Here is a 25,212-nt window from a genome sequence, read left to right on the forward strand (position 1 = left end):
CCCCTAACAAATGCTGCTAAACCTTCCACAGGTTTTCCACAAAAGTCCTGCATGTCTGATGTATCCTCAGCTCTCTTAGTCATCCAACCCTTATCTCAACTGAAAGAGAGCCCATCCATAGCTTGGAGTTACTACAATTAGCCAAAAATGAATGGCTAATTTTGGGTGACGGCTCTAAACCTACTTTTAGGCATAGGTTGGGGTGGGGTGAGGGGAAATGGAGCCATGAGAAAAGAGAACACAGTATTGGGAAACATGTAACCGGGTCTCTGAGTCAACAGCTTAATGACTTAAAATAACTAACTAAATACATGGGCTAGGGTCCCCTTGGGCCCCAGTTCTCATTCAGTCACACATCTGTTGGGCAATAGAATGAGGAAGTTAATTACTTTTCTATGACACGTATGTCTTCTGTGAGACACCGCACTCTACCAGTTAATCATGATCTACCTTCTGTTGACACACAATGTTTAAATTAATAAAAATCTAAATGATACTTCTCACAGCAAAGCACACTTAATTGAAAGGCTGGATGGCAGCAGTGGTAATTTTCCTGGGTACAAATTATCGGGATGAGCTTATGGTAGCATGCAAAGCTCCGTCAATAGAGGGACTTACGCACGGAAACTGTTTCCAAGAGTCTACGCTTTACAGAAAGGGTAGGCCGGGCTCCTCTAATTGCTAATACAGCAGCACTGTGATTGTTACAGAAAGAAACCGAGACTCATTTCCAGGAATTGCCCGTAATTGACAATATTAGTGATTTTACATTTAAACCTGTCTTTTCATTCTTTATGGTCTGAAATGACAAATGCAGAAAGGGTATAAACAATCTCCTGAAGCTCTGCCATTAATATTAAAAATCCTTCTGCTCTTCACTGAGTGCCCCGGTGGTAACTAGATCCTAATCCAACAGCATTATAGAAATAGTTAATTTTTTTCCACACTGTAGAGTGGTATTAGATGACCTCAGAAAAATCCAGATAACAACTAAAGCAGGCTCCCAGCACTAAGACTGAGGGGTGCTCTCCAAATAAACTTGACAGGGATGTCTTGCTCAAGCCCTGAAACCACCCAAAGTAAAGTCTGAAACTCAAGACACTCTAATAATTTTGCCACTTTTCCACTTACTTTGGGGTAAAGAACAAAGTGGTCTACCACCTTTTTTTTTTATTTTTAGACTCCCTCTCTCACTTCTTGGCCACTCTATCTTGCCTAAAAAACAGAACTAAAATGAAAATATACATATATATATATATGTATCAGGACTGAAGTCCAGAAGTAAACTTTATATACTGTTTATTAGTTTGTTTATTTTTAAGGGGCTGATGCTAAAGGACCAGCGAGGAGGACTTCTTTCTGACCACTCAGCGCCTTTATTCATGGAAACCAAGAGGATATCACGACACGCAGATGGGACCAATACGGTAAGAATTTAGGCACAAACCTAATAGGCTTAACCCTTTTTCTCATTTTTGCCTATTTCTGGCTTGCCTTCCAGGAGCAGTTAATAGGGTCTTCTCTTAGGCCTTTGAGTACACAGCAGGCACTCAGCAAATGCTTGTTGATCATGTGTCATGTGAACCAATGGAGAGAGGTGACAATGGCACAAACCCAGAGTGGGTGATTTAAAAAAAAATTCTAATTTTATAGGGTAAAAATCTTTTTTAGTGATAGAATGTGTGATTTTTTAAAATCCCCCAATACCTATCTCATCCAGGGACCTATCCAAGTCAAAGGATTCCCAAACTTGAGGCCAGGGAGGCTTCCTGGGGATTCAAGTCAAGTGTTCAGACAGATGGGAAAGACTTTCTTCTTGGAATATCCCCAAGGAGGAAAGGCTACCAAGCTGAGGCCAACTTGTGTCCTTCGAAGTCCAACAGCCCCATTCCTGGGCTCTCAGATGTCTGCCTGCGATCCCTCCAAAGATGAAGTGCAATCTTTACTGGGTGTGTTTGCCCTAACAAACCAATACCCCTAGGCAATGCCTAATCTCACAATATCTCAGACCCCACCTTATCAGAGTCATAAATCACACTACCCTTCACAGACCCTAAACCTCCTATCTCACCTACAACCAAGCAGAGACTTGTACACAAGCCGATCACACACCCTGTGACCCCTCGGTGCCTGATATAACTCTCCCCAATAAAAGACCTCAGCAGCCAACCCTCGGGACTCACCCGGACGCCTCTCTCTGGGTGGCCCACTGTTGTCTACAGCAGTGCACTTAATAAACTCCTTCACTATTCTCCTCCTTCGTCTCTGGTAAATTCTTTTACTGCCTGCGCACTGGCCTGCCGGACCCCACGACAACCATGTCTTTAAAAAAAAAAGTTCAGAAGGTCAGTACATTTAATCCAAATACCTGCAGTTTAAGTCTATTTCCCCAAGACTAAAAACTGCAGGTCACCCTGCCTGCATGTAGCCCCCACCCCACCGCTGCCTCTTGCAGGCTGAAGAGTCCTGTTCCCTCATCTTTCCTTCAGAGGCTTATTTTTCTGTGGTGCTTCTCTGAGCACGTGGGAGGTTCTCTGTGTCCCTTTTTCAGTTGTGGGGCTGCTGGACAGAGTGAACTGTAGCTCCAGGAAAAACTGCTCAGGTTGAGCTGAAAGGCAGTGCTATGAAACTAAGCAGGTGAGTACTCATAATTTTTACAATGACTTTAACTGACCTTCTTCGTAACAAGAAGCAATTGGAGAAAGTAGATATTCACTGATATGATGTCAAACTGAGGGAATTTCTCTCATCTTCTGAGCCTGCATGCATTTCCCACTGTGGAACTCTCCCATGTTGAATGCAGCCTGATTGTTTAGAAATAATTAATGTGTTTTTATTTCATTTGTAGAAAACATAATTTATTAATTGGCTGCTACTTTATGTGTTTCATTTTAAGAGGCACAATAAATAAAGAAATTAGCATAAGAAGGCACTGAAAAATAAAGGGCCAAGATGAACTAAATTCCAAAAAAAGCCAGATGATTCTAAATTAAGGATACGCAAATTTATTGCATGAAGGGATTTAATGACAAATGTGGAGACAACTGTTTTTTATGGGCCTTTAGCTGAAGCTTTCAAATTTTAATTTCATAGGCAGGAAAGCATTATCAATGCTTTAATAATTCCAAAATTCCAATTTGCATATCAAAACAAGAGGCAGAGAAAGCTCACGTTTTTTTACTTTTTAGAGTTCTCAGGGTCTGAAAATGACTTAGCAATAAGGGTTCAAAGAAAACAGCAGATATGCTGATGTCTGCATCTGAAGCAATACAACATCCTAATTACCAACAAGGACAGTTAGTTCAGAGACCATCACAGTTAATACTCAGTGCAACTGGTAACCATTTCAGTCTTTAACGGAAGCACCCAGAAACAGCCCTGTGAGTGGATGAGCATTTGAAACAAACCATTTGCCATATCCCATGGTACTAACTAGACCCAACAGTATCTCATTCTTGGTGGAGGAGGGAGAAGGCTGCCATCACAGACATGCAAAAGCAGCTCTCAAAAGCCCCTCTTCTGGGTGTAGTAGAGTGAGAACCACGTTCATTTCCTCACCTGCTTTTAGGGCTTATGATCCTCCTTCCTTGTGGAACAGTTGCTGACTTTTTGTTTCTATAGACATCATTTTATTTTTCTGGCAGCTGTGCTTAAAAAGCCAACCCTTGCTTTTTTCAATGTCTTCCCATCCCTCCATGAGGAAAATCTCAACTCTCTGACTGGCATCACCTCTCCCCTCGCCCTAGTCACCACCCTCACTGGCCTTTATCCTCCAGGAATACTGAACCATATGCAGTTGCCTGATACACTACACCCTCAGACCTCCGGGACATTTCACAGGGTGTGTCCCCAGGCAAACCCTCTCTGCCCCTCACCCACCTATCTCGCTGAAAACTCCTACATACCCTTTATTTCTCACGTCACTGTCTCCTCCTTTGTGAAGTCTTCCCTAACTGACCTGATTTTTTTTTCTCCTCTGTTCCCACTGCACTGAAAACAGGCTTCCATTAAATTAACTGCCACACTGAACTGAACAGTGTGCCTGGTGTCTGTCTCCACACTGGAATACAAGCCACCTGCAGGAAGGAGAGAGCTGTTCATCTTAGGCTTCCCACAGTCACTAAATACTTGAAGGAAGAAAAGGGGGGAAAAATGGAGGGAGAGAAGTATATATTCAAGCAGGTTTGCTAAAGACTGGAGGTGAATGGTAACTGTGGATGAGTGGTAAGCAAAAAAGGAGACTTAGGTCCACTCAAGTCCTAGGTGGTAGCAGAAGCCCGACTTCCTGAGGGTTAATGCTCAGGCTGGGAACAGAAGAGACCTGCTGGAACCACAGTCCTTGTCGGGGGTGTGTCTGGGCTCCTCGGACTCCACAGTAGCTAATGGTTTAGTCTCTTCTTACAAGATTGACCGAGTCTCATCCTCCTGGCTGGGCAGTGGAAGCACTAGTGACTGTTAGTTCATGGTCATGGGAAGACATCATAATTAAAATATGCTAAATTATCCAGTGGTGAAGCCAATCTAAAATATACACATTTTTAGCTTTTATTTCCATAGTTCTATTATCCAAAGGACTTGAGAAACTGGATAAAGATACTATGTTAAGCACTTGAAAATGAGAAATGAACAAATGGAAGTAATCTTTCAAGAAAAATAGTCAAAGGGAAACTTCTAGATCAAGTTATGTTTTTGCTTTTATCTTTGACCTTTGCCCCCACACCCAGGTCAGTCCTCACAGCGCCTCTCATCAAAAGCGCATCACCCCAGAATTAGGATACTTGGATTTTCTGGTCTTTATTCTCCAACGTCATTCATTGTACAAGGTATTTTTCGTCTCTGTAAAAAGAAAGTATTGAACCAGAAGCCTAATGCTTTTTCCAGCTATTCATATTTAATTGACTCCTTCTGATGTACCACTTAGCCTCTGTGATATGTGTTTATGGATCTAAGCAAAAAGTATGCTTTCCTGGGTCCACCTTTTAGGCTCTGACGGTATACACTCAGCGATGCATAGGAAGAGCCCAATCTGACCATCATTTCAGCACGTTTAGGGGAGAGAATGTAGAGAAATGCATGTGCTGAATCTTCCATGTTTACCTGGAGCCCAATAGCCACTTTTCAGAGGAAGGGACTAAGAAAGTGGAACCACAGTCAGTAGCCCTCCATCCCCAGTTCATAGAGCCGCATGCTGCACAGAGCCGCTCATCTCCTGGAGCTCACCATGGGCACCAGTTCCCCAGCTTCATCCCTCCGAGGAGGCAGTGTCACTGCGGGGGCCTGTCTATGACTCACTCAGCCAACAGCGAGCCCCAAATAGTTATCATGAGACTCACTATTTAGTTTGCTTCTTCCCACATTCCAACAGGGAGATGTTAGTGGTAGTCTGTGTGACAGAGACTTGTAGGATTCCAAGGTTTTGTGAAGTCAAGAATGTCATATTTGAAGGGCTCTGGGCAGGTACTATGGACCAAAAATGTCAGCCTTTCAGGTTCACTGTTGAGCCCAGCAAATAGGTAAGAGGGGAAATGTACTTTGCAAGTAAAGCAAGTAAGTTATTTTTGGATGGCACCATATCCTCTTAAGTTCTACCCAGAGTAAGATAACTGAAGGTATTAGAATGCCCCGTCTTCCCACTCCTGACTTCTGGGACATCCTTCCCTTTGCCACCGTGGAGTCAGCTAGAGGTTTTAGGCACAGCCCTCTGCTGCCCGCTCTACCGCAGAAGGAGCTGGTCTCCAGACACCTTGGGGCCCTGAAGCTACTGTGACCACTGAAGAGGCCTATTCTCAGGGCTCACCCCTGTACTGCAGGAAGGAATAAATGCCGAGGGAAGCCTTGTCTGGTCTCTACTCCCATAGTGTTTCGTTATTGCTGCTTTATTGTGGGCAAAAGATTCCCAGTGTGGTCGCACTCAGAAAGGGAGTACAATTCCCATACGGTAAACCCTGAAAGAGGCATCACCTCATTTGGGAGAGAGAGTGAGGAAAGAGGGCCCAGGATGACGTCAACTTTGTCCAGGGGCCTGGTGGGGAGGGGAGAGAGGATGTGCAGGTTGCTCTGTGCAGGGCCGCTCATGCTGTCTTTGCTGTCTTCTTATTCAGTCTGAAAACCCCTCCCTAATGCACTCTGCACCCCTACTTACAGCCTGTCCACACCCTCTCACTGTGAGCCATGCCAGGAACTGTAGGAGTGAACAGGGCAACCTGTGATGCAGGGCAGTGAGAGACCCCAGTGTGGACACAGGTCAGCTGCCTTCTCAGGAGGGAGAGCCCAGGCTGGGGAGAATACAAGTGGGCAAAGCACCAGCCACCCCAACACAGGGACCACTGGAACCCCACAGGAAGCACTCAGACCAAAAAGGGGAAGGAAGCAGAGATTACTAAAAGTTGGAGCAGGAAGACTTTAAAAGCTATCAAGAAGATTATGTGAGCAATTCAGGGAATCTGAGCAGCACATGATGGGAAATGAGGATGCTGTAATTCCTGGAACTTTCCATCTAGGCTATTTCCCCAGATCGTTCAGTAACCATAATGGCTACCGTTACTGAAGAACTACCATCTCCCAAGCTAGATTTACATTATATAACTGAACCCTCAGAGCAGCTTTGCCAGATATGGATTACTCTCCTCTTACAAAAGAAAAAACTAAGACTAACGTACACAAACCCACCAAAGTCAAATGGTTAGCAGGCAGCAGACCCCAGAACTACTTGCCTTCAAAGCACGTAGTCAGCTGCCCTGTTACCAGCCATTCGAACTTGACCTCTCTGGCTAATGTCACCAGTGTTACCAGTAGATGCTCCAGGACCAGAACCCAACAACCCTTGTATCTAATTCTGCATTCTTTCTATAATATCCTACTGCCTGAAATAAGATAAAGGATACTAGAATAATGTGCAAAAGAATAAATCTTGTACCATATAAAAATTAACTCAAAAATGGATCAAATACCTAAATGTAAAACCTAAAACCATAAAATTTCTAATAGACAAAATCTTTATTCTGTTGGATCAGGCCGACATTTCTTAGATATGGCAGCAAAAGACTGATCTGTTCAAGAAAAGTAATGAAAATTTGACTACACCAAAATACAAAACTCTGCTCTTCAAAACACTCTGTCAGGAGAGTGAAAAGACAAGCCACAGACTGAGAAAAGTATTTCTGAAACACATATCTGATAAAAGACTTGCATACAGAATAAAGAACTCTCAAAACTTAGTAAGAAGAAAACACCAAATTTTAAAATAGGCAAAAGATCTGAACAAATATATCACCAAGTAAGATATACAAATGGCAAGTAAGCACATGAAAAAAAATCATCAGTCATTAAGGAAATGCAAATTAAAACCAGAATGCAAAATATCACTACACATCTACTGGAATGATTAAAAACAAAAACAAAAGCAAAACTGACGAAATCAAGTGTTTACCCTCTTCTGACCCCTGGGGTGGGCTTTCGGACAGACCAGAGCCACGTGAAGCAGCCTGTGGAGAAGGCAGTGTTGAAGCACTACACCCCGTAATGTGGGAACAGCACACTCCAGGGCGAATATAGCAGCTCCACTGTTTATTTTCCCACCGACTTTACAGCCCACTGTGCCCAGAAACCTCACCCAGTCATTCACAGTAACACTGCAGACGGGACTGTGTTGGTGTGAAGTCAATAAACCCTTTTCTCACTTTACTGTTAATGACAGCACTGCATCCACCCCTGGGAAACCCTTTCTTCTGGTTGTTTGGAGAAGCAAGACAGGTATCACACAGTAATGTTAGGTTTGACTACTTAAAAACTCAACACACACACACACACACACACACACACACACACACACACACACACACACATTCTCTCTTCCTCCTTTCTGTCTCTCTTTTTCTCTCTCCTTTAATTCTCTGCCAAATCTTCCTGAAGACAATGTAATTCGGTTATGATGAAAACTTTAGAAACAGGAAATACATTCTGCTTAGGTTGTTAAAACTTGAAATATGAAACAATTCAGAGCTGGTTGGGCTCATCACCCCACCACGAGGCATTTCTGCTTACAATTAATTTAGCAAAATAGAGGAAGGCAGCAGAAAAAAAAATCTTGGTTTTCTAATGGTCTTTGAGTTAATTGTTCATATTTCAAATAGACTCAAGTTACCATGAAAACTTTTTCTTGGGCAGAAAACTCTCATTTCTTTTGAATACAGCTTCAACTCTAACACTCTTTTACTCCTCCTTCAGACAATCACCATGCCTTCCTTTGGGTCATTCCTGCCTCCTGTCCCAGGTCCCACAGTGTATGGTGACAGCCCAGTTAAGGCGCAGCACGTGTGGGATGTGGGCTGTTCTTGCCTGGCACCAGCACTAGTTGTGTCTCTATGAGGCGCCGGGCTACTTCGGGGCTCCCTAACCCACAGGTGCTGTGCAGGGCCTCAGAGGGACCCAAGAAAGGTGATCCCGTGCTACAAAAGAGTCTCTGAAAAGAAATGGAAATGATTACCAAAGACAATTACTACCACTGCTTTACTTCTACAGAAAAGAATAAGAGCAAGTGGACTCAGAACTGTAGCATCAAGAAATGAGAAGCTTCTTAGGGCGTTTTCTCCAACAGCATCATTTATGAAACTGTTTTTGAAACAGATACATTTCCAGAATGACTCTGCTCAACTCTCCCTCCATAGGAGGCCCAGTCGTAAAAGAGACACAGATCCCCGGCTCCGCAGACAGGCTGGTACCGGGTAAAAGTGCACACGTGGCTGGAAGCCCTCAGGAGAATTAGATCATCGTTTATCCTCACATTTTCCTTCGCCGCCAAAGACTTGAATTCTTAGCTGTGTACTTGAAAAGTGAAGGGCAGACTTCCAACGAGATGCTGTAAGTGCAGACTTAGAGGTGCTCTCCTCTGCTCCAAACCCACAGTCATGATAAGTAAAGGAGAAAAAGAGTAACCACAAATAGCTTTACTAATTCAAAAACAGGAGAAACATCTCTCGGGACCCATAATAGAACAGGAGTGCAGAGCAGTCAGCAAAACTGAGGCCAGGCCTCAGGTCTGGAAGGTAGTCACAGACAGCTGAGTTCCAACGGTGAAAAGAGATTAAAATGCTTCACATAAGAAAGGTGAGTGGAGTTGAAACCCAGGGATGAGGTGAGGCTCCACTGTTTATAAAAAGAGGCTGAAAATACAGATTGATGACTTGTTTCCTTGGACAAAACATTTATAGGAAATATTGCTCCTGGAAAGGCTAGAAGACACAGAGTCTCTTCAGGTACAGATCTCCTAAGTAACCACGTCTGCAACAGCCCCGACATCACTGTGGTCTGACAGTTCGCAGCGCCACTAAGTCCACATTCTGCGCTGGGGCCTGGGGAGCTCAAGGGAGGCAAGTGCAGAGCTATCAGATAGAGTGGCTGAGCAGAGAAGGAGACAAAGGAACAAAATAAAAAATTTTTCCACTAAAAATGGGCCTGCCCTACAAAATTCCAGAACACTAAGTGAAACGCAAAGCTAAGGAAGCTAACCACCAACAATAAAAAAAAAATCAACAATCAGAACAGGATTTCACTCCAGTAAAATAAACAACCATCGCAACTATAGCACCGACCAACCGAGACGTAAATGAAGTCTGATCAGGATGCTCTGACAGATAAATAACAGAGCAGCAAGCACGGGAAGTGAGTAAGAAACTATGAAACAGAAATAGGTAGAAATAAAACCTCAATGGGGACATATGGGGGGAAGAAAAGCAAATTTGAAAGTTTGGAAATAAAAAAAATAGACATGAGACCAACCCAACAGGAAAAACATCTTTAGGATGTGATTTAAAGGAGCTTTTTCTTTTAGAAACGTGGGATAAATGCCAGAGGCTGAAAGGGGTTACCTCCAGGTGGTGGGGGCAGGACTCGGGCAGGACTCGTGCAGGAGCACAGAGCGAACATGTACTCATGTTTTCAACTGGGGCCCAGGACTTTGACTTTTCACACTATACCCAGGTATAGCTTTAATAAAAAAATTTTTTTAACTTAAAAGACTACAGGATTACGAAGGATACGCAGTCTTTGCTTTCCTCTAGATAGTCTAAGTTTTATTCTTGGAATGAAGTAAGTCATCAGAGACCTAAGAACATAGATTACATAAATTCTCACCTTTCTTACTTTTATTAAGCTATAATTTGAAATGATGTCAATCAGTCATACAGAGGAATATTATAAAAATCAGCTACTTAAATCACTGAGGATGCTTGATAAGGATGCTGTCCATTCAGTCTCAGTGGGACATGGAAAGTAACTATAGGTTTTTTTTTTTTTCTTTTTTAACAGTAAAGCATGTGACATCCAATGAAGCATGCTCCGTACTATTCACAAGCTTATGGAAACAACCAGTTCCATTTGGTCTGCCCTGCTTCTATTGCCTTGGATTTGACCTGCACAAGCACGGGTTAGAAGCCAAATCATTCCAAAACCTTATTTAGGAGGTAAGTTTTATTTCTTCCAGAAATTAAGTTGCTGCTGATTACAAATGACAACTAACTCCACACATGCAAATTACACCTGCTATTAAAAGGCCTCTTGCCTTCCGGAAACATGATACCATACAAGTCCAGTAACATGCAGATGTAGGCACATAATAAATAGTGCTTGATCCAGAAACCTGTTGAGATGAATTTTCTACATTCCAAGAAAAGCAGAAACATCAGCTTCAAAACTTCAAATCTAGGAACTGAAGTAAATTTAATTTTGACTAAACTAATTTTAAATGTTATGATCTTTGGGGGATACACTGGAACTCACACCATCCGCTCTGCTGCATCTTCCACCTGCTTAGTGCAGATCTTTAGACTTGTTAGCCTCTACCATCACATGAGCCAAATCCCTAAAATACACCTCAGTATGTCTGTCTCTCTACACACACACACACACAACTTGTTGGCTCTCTCTCTCTGGACAATCCTATCATTATCTCAAAGAAACTCTGAGCTCAAAGGAATAAAGAAAATGGTCTTAATGGATATGATAGACAAGGTAGATCAGCTATCAAAAAGCTACTTACAATCTTCATCTCCCTTGTCTTCTTCTAGTATAAAGGCTGAAAAGCTAAAATTCCATTTCCTCATCTCTTTTATACCTAAGGTAATCATGTGACATGTTCTGAACCAAAAGATACAGGTGGAAATCCCTAGGAGGGTTTCCCCTTGTTCTCTGCCTGTTATTACTCCTTCTTTTTCCTGTCGAGAGCTTGGATGCACTGACTGGGGGCTAGGGGCAGCAGCCATCCTGGGACCATGAAGACAAAAGCATACATTGGGGATGGCTAGGGAGGAAGACAGAGGATTCTGGGTCTGTACTGAGACCTATGAGTAGCTGCTCCCAGAGACTCTCTTGGACTGCTTCTCTAGAGTTCTTGAGGAAAACAGACCTCACCCACAAAAGCCAGTTTTACTTAGGTTACCTGTTATTTGCAGCCAAACCCTTTCCCAATATACTATTTTAGCCCAGATTCAATTATAACAATAAGCCAAAAGTGAACATGATCCTAATTTTAATAAAAAAATCACTTAAAAAAATTGAGGGTCTACCACATAGATGGCACATAAGAGGCACTAAATTCAAAAGCCTTCCCATTCCCAACCAAGGACACTGGTGGGTAGCTGGCTTGCTCCCTGCCATTCCAGGTTATAATCTGGGGAGGAATCCCAGGGGATCCCCTGTGGTTCCTGGCATGCTTGCGAATGACAAACTGAACACTAGAGTGGATGGAATCTTGGGAAGCCATTAGTGGTGGATCCAACTTTTCCTGTTCAATCCACCTATTTCTAAAAGTCATTTTTCATGAAAAGCCAATCATGTTCATGGACTCCTCCATCTTTTGAATGAGCTCATGGTCCCTTCTCATGCAGCGGAAGCAACTACCCCCTCCGTTGATGCTGGCGCCAGAAGTCACAGGTAGATGTGGGACAGTGGAACGAGCGCTAGATCTATCAAAAGATCTGTGTTTGAGACTTGGTTCTGCCATTTTTCCCTCCATCCTATCCCAAAGGGCTATCTCTGAACCTTTCTGAGTTCTGTTTCCTAATTTATAAGTATTAAGTTCAAATGAGATAATGATTATAAAAGAATGCCAAGAGATGTAAAACACTCTACAAGAGTTAAGATTTCATTAGATAACCCGATTATGTGCAGACTAAAAGTAAATAGGTTCAGTGTGAGGGAAGTGTATGAGTAATACAAGAAAAGATCATTCATTATCTTTATGGCATTTATTTTGGCTCTTCTTCCTTTCTAAGAGAATAAAAGTTGCTAGATAACTGATCTCCAACTGATAAAGTACTGCAGCAGAAAAGCTCACAGAAGAAATTCTTAAGTAAAAAACTAGATAAAACTTGGTATTTTATTACTGAGAACTAGTTGTTACCAATCCTAACAGAACTTAACCCTCTTGCTGTATGCTCTAATAGCCCTCTGGACTTCAAGCATCCTTTTAATTACATGTTTCACACTTACATTCCCTCTGGACTCTAAGCTCCATGGATCCTTACCTGAGATTAGACTTCTTGTTGCTTGGTGGGTGATAAGAGGTTCAGGAAATAAAATAGATGCAGCACAATGTATTATTTTATTTAGTTTTGTTTCCTGCTATGCACTGAGGGTCATTTGCTTTTGGATTAATGAAATAAAAGCAGAGTTCTGTGAAAAATCATGGGGATACTGCCTGGGAGGTGTTCCGAGCTGGTTCTGTACAACGTACCTTGTCCTGGGTCTGACATCGGAAGCAGTCACATTCAAAGCAGTACTGGTCCCTCAGCTGCTTCCGGCGCTCCTCGCTGGTCATCAGCATATCCAGGTAGCAGATGGTGAGCTGCGCGGAGCCAGAGAAAGGAACGGGGTCACAAGGCCGCTGTGCTCATTTTCTTGAACAAAAGGCTATAATTGCTAACTGCTACAGTAAAACATCTTCTTATCACACACCAGAAAGTGTAAGAGAGCAGATACTACTTAGAGTCTCTCCACCCAAATAATCATACGTAAGATTTTCAGCGCATGACCTTCCAGTCTTTGTTTTGTGGCGAGCACGCGTGTATCATATATTTATTTTAAAGAATTGGGCTCAGTAACTCTATACACCTTTGCACCTTACCCTTTATTCACTAAATAGCAAAATATCCGGAACTGTTATATGGATGGTATAATTAAATTTTGATAATAAATCCTGTAACCACAGACAATCAGAAAAGCCAAATTATTCCTAGCAATCAAATGGGTGGCAGATTACGTAGCCAGATTACCCTTAAATCCTAATCAACGCTATAGCTGCCTCATGGAATTTAGGGTCAAGCAGATTTGGAGTCTTTAAAATTAGGAGACAGTTCTCTTACTTGTGAGGGTTAAAAAAAAAAAAAAGTGGAAGAATTTCCAAATGGGGAGAATTCAATGTCAGAATGTCATCACCGATGGAGGCTCTTAAATGGACTTCCCTGGACCCTTTCAAGTCTAGTAACTTTGCCCTGCCTTGAGAGGTAAAAGGTCAAAGGTGAGAGGTCACACTTCAGGGACTTTTCATGTTTCTCTCTGGCCCTAAGATCCCACTTTAAGACATAGGTCTTTAGGTAACATTATGATGTTTAAACATTTCTCAGTTGACTAGATCTATGTACTGAAAATCTAATTCAAAATACACAAAATGGAGCTCCTGATTCCCCGACCTTTCCCTCACAGCTGGAACCTTCCCAGTCTCAGCTGACAGTAATTCAGCTTTTGTATCATGCAAGTCGAAACCTTGGGGTCACCCCTGACTTCTCTTCCTTTCACAATTCCATTCAATTGACTCCATGGGCTCAACCATAAAAACACACCCAGAACCAATCACGTTCTACCTCTTCCAGTGCTACCCTCCCATTCCTTCCTGGTCTGAGCCACCATCATCTCTGGCTTGTAAAATGCAAATCTCACATCTGGTCTCCCTGCTTCTTTGGGGCTCCCTGAACCCTATCCTCTAGCCAGAGCCAGTCACTGAAATGTCAGTCGGATCAGATCATTCCTCTGTGTGAAATGTTCCAACGGCCCCCCCTTTTGCTTAGCACAAGGGCCAAGTCCTTACACTGGAATCTCACCCTTGCAACTCAACAGTATGGTTCTGCCGTAGGGGTTAAGATGAGTAAAGAAACACAAAGTTACCATTTAGAAAAGTTTACAGCAATCCGGGAAGAGACATTTTATGTGACTCTAATAATAAAACATTGGGCTTTTATTTTATGTTTATTTTAAAATTCATTTTTCTAGTAATTCGTTTTCATTAAAATCTTACAAGACGATTAGCCTGCAATGGATGAGGGAAAAAAAATAAATAACCTGCTCCTTCATCACAGGTAGTGGGGGAAGCACTGGCTTCACACCATCCAGCCCCGTCTCCTCTGAACTCATTCCTCTCCCCTCCTCACTGCTCCAGCCAGTCTGGCCTCGACCTGGTCTCACACCCACTCCCATCCCAAAGCCTGTGTGCTGGCTGCTCTCTCTGTCCTCCCCCCAGATCTACCATGTGACCACCTTCATCTCCTTTGAGTTTCAATCAAATCTCACTTTCTCACTGAGGTCTAACCTTACACCCTATTTAAAAATAACAACCAGGCTCCCACCCCGCCCAAGAGCTACTAATTCCTCACCCTCCTCTAGTTTTTCTTTTGCTGTGACCTATCCGCTGGTGTCATGCTGTATAAATGACTTCTTTATTTGCTCTTACATGTGGAAAGTAATTAGGGGGGATGTATGCAGTGGGGGAAGGAGGGGATACTAGAGGCGAGGAAGAAGGCAGGATTTGCCACGGGGGGAGATGACAAAAACTCCCTAGAGCAAAAACCTCCATGTAGTTTTCTCAAATTTAAAAGAAAGCCTCTCGTGTCTACAAAGCATGATCTTACTTGTTCAACAGCATGGTGGGGCAGAGAAGGCCATCCTCTGACAGAAAACACGACGTCAAGAGGGCATCACTAAAGTGGTTGGTTGGAGAGGAGGTCAAACCCACCGTGGCCATCACTGGGGTGACGGAAGCCACAGCCTCCTCCGGCTGGCAGGCCCTCTACAGAGCCTTCACATGTTCGGCAGTTATAACACGCAGCTCCACACAGAGACAAGAGTACCCGCCCTGTAGAAATGTCCGCCGACCTTACTGAACCTCTACTCTGTGCTGGCACTCACCTAGCGAGACAGCATGAGACAGTGAAAACCAGTCAGGGATATGCATCTCCATCTACCAATTCAAGCCTGACACTCTTCTTACAATAACACAGCTGCCTCTTTCACACCACTGAAGTATGCAAAATACACTGTATCAAAACTAAAGGTCTTACCGGTAGGAACATTTTTATTCATATTTCATGGGGAAAAAAAAACATAGCCAGATTACTAACTAGTAATGACAGCTAAACCATTTTATCGGCCAAAGATAAAAACCTTTATTAAAGACTCATCGACTCACCAGTTTTAATGGGGAATTCGCTGGCTAACTGTCGGGCTCATTTAGTGGGAACGTGTACATGAAACTATGCCATCGATCAGTGGATGCCTTAATGGCACAGAACAAAATCGCATTAAAATATTAATGCTACTGACCACTGCTCTGCCATTTTAGTGCAGCTCTCACAGAAAAATGCAGTAATTTATTTCCAGCATGAGAGCAATATCATGAAAGATCTGCTGGCTACTGAATTTGTTGCTTACAAAAATTTCAAAGCAAATGAACCCCTTTTTCATGAAGTCCATCTTTTCATTATGTACATCTGAGTGGAGAGTAAGATCAAATTAAAATTGGACTTTGTTTTCATTTCTCAAATTATATTGTCGCAATTATAAATTTTTCTAGTACTGCTCTGAATTGAAAAAAGACTAAAAAAAATTCTCCCTTCTCTTTAAAATCAAACCTGAGTGTTACCCATGTCTCTTCTCTTTGTCACACCCTTGTAGCCAGTCAACTTTTAAATACTAGCTTCTAAAAATATCCTTCAGATCCCCATCACAAGCCCCCCCTTGTCTCCCCCCGACTCCACACTGCCATTGTCACCTCCTGCCTGGATTATGCAGCCTCCTGACCCTCATTCTCCCAACCTTGCCTACACACAGAAAATGTGATCATGCAGCTCCTTTGCTTAAACTCTTCAATGATCTGCCATTTCCATCAAATATTTACTCAGCGCATCCTATACACTAAGTGCTGTCACGTTACCTTCAGATGAACTGAGACCCTTAATAAGGCCCCCATGGGTTGCCTGGTCTGGTCCCTGCACATTTCCTCATCTGCTGGTCATACGTGAATTCTTCAGTCTATTAATGTGAACTTCCTTCTGCTACTTGAAGTCCACATTCTGTCTCTGGTCCCCTTGTCTTTGTCTTGAATGCCTCCCTGTCTTAGCCAACTTTAACTTGATGGATCCTTTAAGAGTCTAGGAGTCACCTCTCTGGAAGTCCTCCTTAACCACTCCCCCATCTCCGCTCCTTACCACCACCTGGGCACCCCAGCTCTGAACTTCTGTAAAGCCCTGTGCTCATTAACACTTTTTTACTTTTCAGATTCTATTACTGTTCTGTGTCAATTTCCTCACTTACACCTTGGACTCCTGAAGCCAAGGCTGGGTCTTACTCATCTTTGTACTCCTGATGCCCATCCCAGCCCATGATACCAGTAAGCACACAGTGAACTTGTTAAGTGACTTAGCAAGTAAGTAAAGATGCCCAGAAGAAAGATGCCTGGGGTTTTCTGACCCCAAAATACTTCAGATGAAAACTTATAGTAGGGATATGGATATGGTCCATTTATGCAAATCACATTTCTCTCAATTGCTATGGCTCCAGAGAACACTGGCAGCCAACGGCATTATTTGTAACAGCCGCAGCTTCTTCTAACCAGGAAGTCCCATAAGGGTGGGCTGGACTGTCCAGCTTTCTTCCCTGATCCATGTCCTAGAAGACTGTCAGATGAGAAAATGTGTTGCATAGCTTAATACAACCCTGAAGAGGCAGTCATCAGCATTCCAGCATGTGAGCCAAGACTTAAAACTGTAATACACACATCTCGGTAGGAGGCGCTGGGTGAGAAGACAAAAACCCAAGACCAACCAACCCAACACCGTCCCACACCCCAACACACACACATGAAACAGCCCCAACAACTCAACATCACACTGAGAATTCTTAAATAGCAAAGTGTATAAAACGGCGCTGGCTTGAAGGGAAATGGTCCAAAAGGTCCAAAGGATGGTTTTATGTGGAGAGAAACAAAGGGTAAGAAATTTCTGGTTATGGTGGAACCCTGTGCAGCTTTCTAGTTCTCCTTGTCTGAGGCTTGAAATGTTCCCATCACCAACTGGCAGTGTGCTGGCTTTCATGTTACTTTCTTCCCGGGGCCCATGGGACACACCTGCGGATTGGCAGCAGTTTCAAAGTGGCTCTATGATTCTCTCCCACCTTTGGTTTTGTCTTTAGAAAGCCTCACTCATTCATTCAACAAACACAGACTGAGGACCTTCTATATGAAGGTGTTACCCAGGCCTCCCTCATGGAGACTACATTTTGCTACTACTGTCCCCAGTAGCACATTTTAGAATTGGGGCTGCCCTGAGGAGTCCTAAAGCCAAAATGCAAAATTGATGCTACTATTACAAAATCTCTAACTTTATCCAATTTCACAAAAGCAAATATTTGCACAATTAAAAGGAACTGCCCCTTGTAATTAACCTCGAAATGTCCTTTCTCATGGTTCCCCGTCTCTCCTACCTCTACCGCAAGGGGCAGGTTTTAAGTGTGCAGGATGTGTTTTATGTGCTGAGGTGGCTACAAGCACTAACTGGGCAGGGACTAGACACCAGGCTTCTTCAGTAATGCAACCAGCCCTCCACAATGCACAGCGGTTCCATCTGGATGCCACCAGTGCCCTCAGTGAGACACTGCTGGTCTTCACAGTATGGAACAGAAAGTTGGTCCAGCAATGAGTTCTAGAATGCCTTCTGGGCTGTGAGGCCAAGTGCCAGGTACTAAAGGGAGACACAATAAGATACAATTGCCTGTCATCATGGAGCTTGGAGCTGAATGGAGAAGTCACCAACAGAGCCAGCATAAATACCCAAGAAATGTTAACAACCACCGTAAGAGAGACTGCAGAGGAAAAGAGTGTCCTTTAATTTGGAAAATCAGGAAAATCTCTATAGAAGAGATGATGTTGGAGAGGGCCTTGACGGGTGTGTAATATTAAGTCAGGTGGAAATGGTGGGCAGACAGAGGGAGGGCAACTGAGCAGAGACAACGTCATGCACCACGGCATGGATAATGGTAGGGAAAAATTTGTATTTTCCGAACAAGCTGGTATAAAAAGGACTTATGGGGAGAATCCTCTCTTGGTTGAGAAGCTGCTCTGGAAAGCCGCAGGGAAAGATATCTGGGTCTGCAGGGCCCTGTGCTGAGCCTGAGCTGAACTCTGTGTCAGGCAAGAGGAAGGATTTGCTTGTTACTCCAGAGATGGAAAGAGAAGGACATGAAATAAACATCTTTTGACAGTGTTTTTTCAACTAAATGAAAACCAACTGAGGAGAATAATTGGCAGCCAAGCCGAGAAAACAAGATATAAAGAAATTTGTTGTTTCTGAAAATTTCAGCTGTTTCTAATAGTTTTTCTGTTTGCTTACCTGTTTTTTTTTTAATTTAGTAAAACACCACCACCACTATCATTATCAGAAGGCAGCTGTCCCTCAGCTCCCAAACTAATGTTGATGAAAATGGATGGTGGTCCCCTTCTTACCTGCCTTGAAATCACATATGGCTCAAGGAAAAAAAATCTCAGTTCTGCACCTTGTTGACAGATATCCCAGTGTACCTACTACATGGGTCCTAAAAACTGGAAATTCAGTAAGTGGCTATATCAGAGACAGCTTATTCAGTTGAAAATCAGTTTGGAGGGAGTTTTATCAAAGCCAAATCCCTGTCTATATAAAATATGGTACCTCTGAGTTTAGATTTTATTGGCCGAGTGCTGCATAAACGCAATAAAATCTTATGATCATCTGTTTTCCTTGCAATAAATATCCACTTTAGTAAATTGGAAGGTAGAAGGAAACTGGGTTCTGAAAAGCATAAATATCTATAGCCCAGAATTCAGGGTAGTAACTGTGCAAACCCCATCAGGCTCTGGTTCAGTAGCCCCGAAGCAGCCCATCCGCAGCTGCCTTGCAAGACCGTGGGCAGCCACAGAACTGGAAAGACTGAGGCCAATTCACTGCTGGGGGTCATACTTCCTGTCTGCTAATCCCTTTACATCTTTGCTTGGACAGGTACCCAGAGAGGTTGAGGGTTTGTAAAGGACCAACGACAACCTCAAAGAGTCAACTTGTTTGCTTTTTCAACGTGAAGGTAAAAACGAGTCACTTCCAAATGCAACTAGTGGCTTTGGGAGTCAGTAAACCTTTGGGATCTCATTCACAAGCGGGGCTGCCCTCCCTGCCCACGGCAGGATGCCCACAGGCAGAGATGTCAGAGGCTGCAGAACTGTCACAGGCACAGAACTTACATCCTCCTCTCCCACACACATCCAGCAGAACTGTTGTCGTCCAGAACAATGGTGATTCAAAGAAGAAAGTTAGTGGTCTGTAATCTGAGAGAAGTAATGACGGGTAAATCAGTCGCTGGGTAGAGGGGCTATGTATCTTCTCCTCGGCAGAAGGACAATGAAAAGCTGCCTCCTCCAGCACAACTGGTTTTAGGGATGGGTCTGTCTTTGATGGAAAAGGAGGCCAGGCAGCGGGCAACACGGGTTCCTTACCTCCTCTCCTGCCTCAATGTCTCGGACTGCACGCAGTAAGAGGTGCGGCCCGTTGAACACAATCGAACAGTTGGGGTCACAGCTGTGATTGAGCAAAGACATACTGGAAGAAAAAGAAAACAAAGAAGGAGACCATCATGGCTCAGTCGAGAGAGTCAAACATCTAAATTTAATGAATATAATGGACAAAAACACTTCAGCTTAGGGGTGGGGGGACAGGAGGGCTGGACCGTGTATCAGGGATTGAGTGCTCGGGGCTGGGGGGGCTTTCACAGAAGTGTCACCGGCCCACTTCATATGAAGTGAAATGCTCCCCAAGACGGAGGCTAATTAGGGAAGTTTGTTAATAAAAACATTTTCTGAGTCCTTTTGGGGGATGGCTATGGGGAGGTAGTTGTCTCATTAGATACCAGCCAATAAGGTGATCCAACATGAAGATGGGATAAAACTGACTTGTAAAGAAAAGAAATAATTTCTGAGATGACGGGATGTGGCAATAATCACTTACTGAGCTTCCCATGCAGGAGCTCGTTCGTGGGGCTCCTTTGGAGGAACTGCCACCTTTACCAGAATACTCACAGCTACTCTGAAGAATAATTAAGAGTGTCTCCTCTTCAATAGAAAGCTGAGGTTATCACGTAACTAGATCCTCACGCATCTGGGTCCTGGCCCAGTCATTTTTATCACCTTGGAGGTGCATTTTTTACCATCCAGGAAGGGTATGAATTTAGGCTGCCACTATATTTGATAATAATTAGAATAACCATTAAGTGAGCATTTGCTATGTAGAAGGCAATTTCTTAGCACTTGGGCAAGTTTATCAAATTTATTCATCACAATAATCTGATGAGGATCACTTACAGACGGAGAAACTGACACTTGGAAGTTAAATGACTTGCCCAAGGACACATAACTAGAAAGTGGTGATTGAATTTGAACCAGGGGGTCGGAACTCAGAGCCTATGCTCTGAACCATTCCCTGTTACTGCTTTTTGAGGACCAATACCAACAGACCTGCAGTTTATCACATGTGAGAAATAAGAAAAGAAGCTGAATTCTCAGATTCCCAGTTAATAAGAAAGGCCCTATTTGTATTCAGACCTAAACGGCATGAAAACAAGATGAAATCGGGAGTGGCCCTGGAGTGCTCGTGGAAAGACAGTCCAGTAGCTCAGTGACAGCCAGAGAGGGCACCTCAAAAGGCCCAAACCTAAAGTTTCCTTGCCTCCTGGAGCACTGGGGCTCAGACTCTGCTAAGCCAAGAGACAAAATGCACCCAACTGGTGCAGCATAGCAAGTCTGTTGAAATAATCACATGCTTCAGCCCACAAGGTTGGGGAATCAGATCAGGGCATGGGTTGGGGCATGACCAAATCTCAGCCTGATGGTTTATTAGTACCCACAATCCCCAACTTTTTACCCCAGTGTTCTGGACAACAAGAATTTAGGTCTGAGTTCTGCCTCTTTGTTAATACCACAGCATATAATGTGGAGTTACAGAACTGTTTTCTTTAAACTTCACATTTTCCATCTTCTTGTAATTTATCATTAGGTTTCAAGCTTGGCTCTTGGACCAGCAGCCTGCAATAGCCTTTCTAACTACTTTTAAAAGGTTGAGGAGCGGGGTGGGACTTAAAGTTGTTTCTTCCAGTAAACGAAATACCCTCCACCATACCTAGGATACAGGCCAACACCAACTTCCTGCATCTCTGCGTTACAGATGGTGAAAGAGTTGCAGATCACCTGTAAAAACAAAGGGGAGACAGTCAGGATCACCAGTCACCTAAGAAACTTCACAGGCAAGAGAGCAAAAATTTTCAAAATGAAATGTAGGAGCCTCCTAGTCATTGCTCTGTAAAGACCCAAACCAAACACGGATGCTCTTCTATTTGCAAAAGAACACATGTGGGACACACTTTCCTTAAGAACTTCAGGTAGTTCAATGCAGAAATATCAACATCCTGTTAAAAACACACACACACACAAAATATCAACATCCTGTTAAAAAAACACACACACACACACAAACAACACCCAGGCTTAAACCAGCACAGTATAATCCTCTCCCCACCAAGTTATGAAGATACATGAAATGTTCAAAATTCAGAATACAAAACATCTATTTATTGAAAACTTGACTCTCACCATGTTGGATTTTTCACTCAAACAAGCTGCCTACAGTTTCCAAATGCCACTGGGTATCTAATGAGTAACAGCAGCTTGTCTTTTATTCCTACAAAGAATGAAGTACAACCTGAGTGAATCTGTGATCCAAGCTGATGAGAGACCACAACCAGCACAGGATGTAACTCAGCCAGGCCACAGCATTTACTAGGCATGTGAACCCCTCACTGAGTATACAGAAGGGTCCTATACCCTATACGGGGATGGGGCAAAAGAAATAAACGATATAATCACTACATTCAGGGAAACTAAAACCTATGGAAGGCCACACAGAACCATGGAAAGAGCAGTGGACTTAGAATCAAAAAACCTACACATCACTGCATCAGGCAGGTGCTGAAGACGGAACAGTGAAGAAAAAAAAATCTAAAATCCCTGCCTTCATGGAGCTTAAGTTCCAGTGGGGAAGACAGATTAAAAACACAATAGAAAAATGTCACATGTGAATAAATGTCCCATGTGAAGAAATAAAGTAAAAGGGCAGGAAAAAAGTGCTCAAGAAAGTTCTTCAGGATATTTAAGCAGAGACCTGAAGGAACTGTGGAAATGAACATGCACCTATCTAGGTGATAAAGGTTCCTGTCAGAGCAAGTGCAAAGGCCCTGAGGTAGAATGTTCTTGGGTACAGAGTAACAGCAAAAATGTTAGGAGGGGCCAAAGCAGAGTACATAAGAAGAGGTGTAAAATATGACATGAGAGAGGTCACTAGATCACGTAGGGACTTACAGCCATGTTTGGATTTTCTTCTGAATGAGACAGAAAACCACTATGTTGATTCTGAGCCAAGGAATTAATGGATCTGGTTTCTGTTTTGAAAGGATCACTCTGGATGTTGTGTAGAGAATGGGCTACAGAAAAACAAGGGTGGAAGTAGAAGACACAGTTAGGAGACCAAGGTCATAGCCCAGAGAAGAGATGCTAGTGGCCTGGAGGTTGGTAGCAGTACAAGTGGGGAGAAGCGGGTGGTACTGATGGACTGCTTGTGGGGAATGAAAAGAGTTAAGGATAATGCTCGAGGTTTGGGCCTGAACAAGATTATAGTTGCCATATATGTGAGGAAAGGAACAGGTCTGGTTGCAGGGGATTGGGAGGAAGCCCAACGGTTCTGCTGCAGTTACGGCAAACTTGAGGTGGCTTATTAGTCATCAAGCCAAGACTAAGAATGAGCAATTAGAGTTCAGGGGAGCAGTTAGGGCTGGAGATATAAACTTTGGACAAAACAGAACAAAGCCCATTAAGAAGAAAACAGATGAGGCCACTGCAGACTTGAGATGAACCAGTGACTACATATGGATCTGCCTTGTTGTGATAAAGTTTCTGTGAAGAAAAAAGCAGTGAAAAGGAATTTCTCTAAATCAGGTTTACATCAAAGAACATAAAGCACAAAAAAGCACTCAGTCCTCTGAGCCCCTTCCATGGATCCAAAGAGCTCTTAGATGGAGTGTAGTGCAACCTATCATGATTTGGCATTTTTCCCCTAAAAGTCTGAAGAAACTGCAGTTTCAAATCAGGAAATAAACTGGTGTACATACACATATTTTAAACACATCCTAGTTAAATTGCTTTAGGGGCATCTGTTTTATATTAAGCTGGAACAGTGTATTGCCTATACATATTTATGCATAAAATGGATGGTAAAAACACAAGACAAAGGATCCTGTGTTTTCTTTTTGAAACTTTAAACATTTTTAAATGGGTATAAATGTTTTGGCGGGGGGGGGGGGGATATGAATTATAATACATCTTTTAAAAGGGTAATCAGGACTTTACCTGAAGCAATTAACTCACCAATGAAAAACGAGGTCAAACAGATCTAATTTACTAACTTTTGAGTCAAGTCAAAATTTAAAATTTTTTTCTGAAAAAGCAAATTGAAGGTTTTTCCAAAATAGGCATGCTGATGGAATTTTTAGAAAGGAAATGCTAACAAGGGGAAATACCACCTTGGCTATCTTCTCCAGTAAAGGCCTCCTGATCCCTAGACTTCGCCGACATTCACTTATCTCTTTAGCAGCATTTATCACATTGGATCATTTACCCATTTACTTCACACTATTCACAACAGACTGTAAAATACTCAGAGGGCAGTGATAGAGTTTCATTCACCATTGTATTCCTGTGCCTAGCACAACACCTAGCACATGCACATACTAACACACGTTCCCCTCTCCCCCAAGTAGATGGCTGCATGTGTGTGGTCCTCAGCATCCCCAGAGAGTGATTATCCAAACAGAGTCAGAGAAGACACCAGAAACACATCATAGGTGTCCTTCGGGTATGGAAGAGTGGAGATGGACATAGTTCTGGGCCAGGAAAAGGAGTGAGTAAAGTTAATCTTCCATCTTGCTTGTCCTTGGGCAACCAATCTTCATATGCCTCTGCTCACATCTTTTTGCCCTTTCTTTCTCTCCATTCTAGCTCATCTCTTGTCTCATCCTCTTTTCTGTGAGTCCATTGGATGAGGGAGACAGTATTATCCATCAGAAGAGCACAAAGACTTGTTTGAGTCTCTGCTTAAAATGCCAGGGCCTGATACATTGGCACAAAATAAATATTGGCAAAAATGAATGAATCAATGGATCAGCGATAGTCCTTCTGCTCTTTCACTTCTCTTGCATTTTTTCCTTTTATTCTTCACTTTCCTCCCTTCTTTCCCTTTTCCTATTTTCATTATGATCAGTCAGTCACCATCCCTCATTCTGCCCCACTCCACACTGTAAGTAGGATTGTTTTAACATTTTCTTTAACAAATTCTTGACAAATTCCTCATTTGTATTCTTTTGAGAGGTGTGATGTGATAGTGTTACTGAGCTACCAAATAAAAAGTTTACCCTCTGGCTTACTTCCACTTTTATTAAAAATATTGGTTTCACTCAGCAATATCTGAATTAAGAAAATGTTACAGGAAGTACTTTTGATATATATAACTGATAACAATGGTGGATGTGAGTTAGCCCTCAGGTTTTATCCTTTTTAAACAAAAGAAGAGGTAGATAAGATGTCCATATGTGCTCAACTAAAAATTTGAAAGGAACTGCTCTTGATACCAAGAAATAAAAGAATATAAATAAAGCCAAGAAGTAAAAGTTTAAACACTTTTCAAAGTATCTTTGTATATACCATTTTCTTAGAAAAATTAAACAGATTAAACAATTAATGAATGACTACACAAAAACGCATTTAGAAAAGCATATTAGTGAAATTATTTCAATAAAAAAGCAATTAGGTTAAAAGATTTTTTTTCTAAA

The 25,212-nt window shown here is 42.7% G+C and overlaps 1 protein-coding gene and 1 long non-coding RNA gene across 5 annotated transcripts in view; one reads left to right on the top strand and one right to left on the bottom strand.

Moving 5' to 3' along the window:
• Window positions 1-25,212, bottom strand: part of SMYD3 (SET and MYND domain containing 3) — a 557,874-nt gene that overhangs the window by 110,530 nt on the left and 422,132 nt on the right. For all 4 annotated transcript variants that reach the window (XM_032466566.1, XM_006188107.2, XM_014562147.2 and 1 more), the window contains 3 exons: window positions 21,456-21,523; window positions 19,781-19,883; window positions 12,731-12,841 (listed from right to left, as the gene is read on the bottom strand). In XM_032466566.1, coding sequence (XP_032322457.1) covers window positions 12,731-12,841; window positions 19,781-19,883; window positions 21,456-21,523 — 282 coding nt within the window. The remainder of the gene's footprint in view (window positions 1-12,730; window positions 12,842-19,780; window positions 19,884-21,455; window positions 21,524-25,212) is intronic.
• Window positions 1,354-24,272, top strand: LOC116659259. Its single transcript, XR_004314501.1, has 3 exons — window positions 1,354-1,427; window positions 10,306-10,460; window positions 24,145-24,272. It is a non-coding gene; the product is annotated as an uncharacterized LOC116659259 (long non-coding RNA).

Source organism: Camelus ferus, chromosome 23, assembly GCF_009834535.1.
Source record: "Camelus ferus isolate YT-003-E chromosome 23, BCGSAC_Cfer_1.0, whole genome shotgun sequence".
Classification (NCBI taxonomy): Eukaryota; Metazoa; Chordata; class Mammalia; order Artiodactyla; family Camelidae; genus Camelus; species Camelus ferus.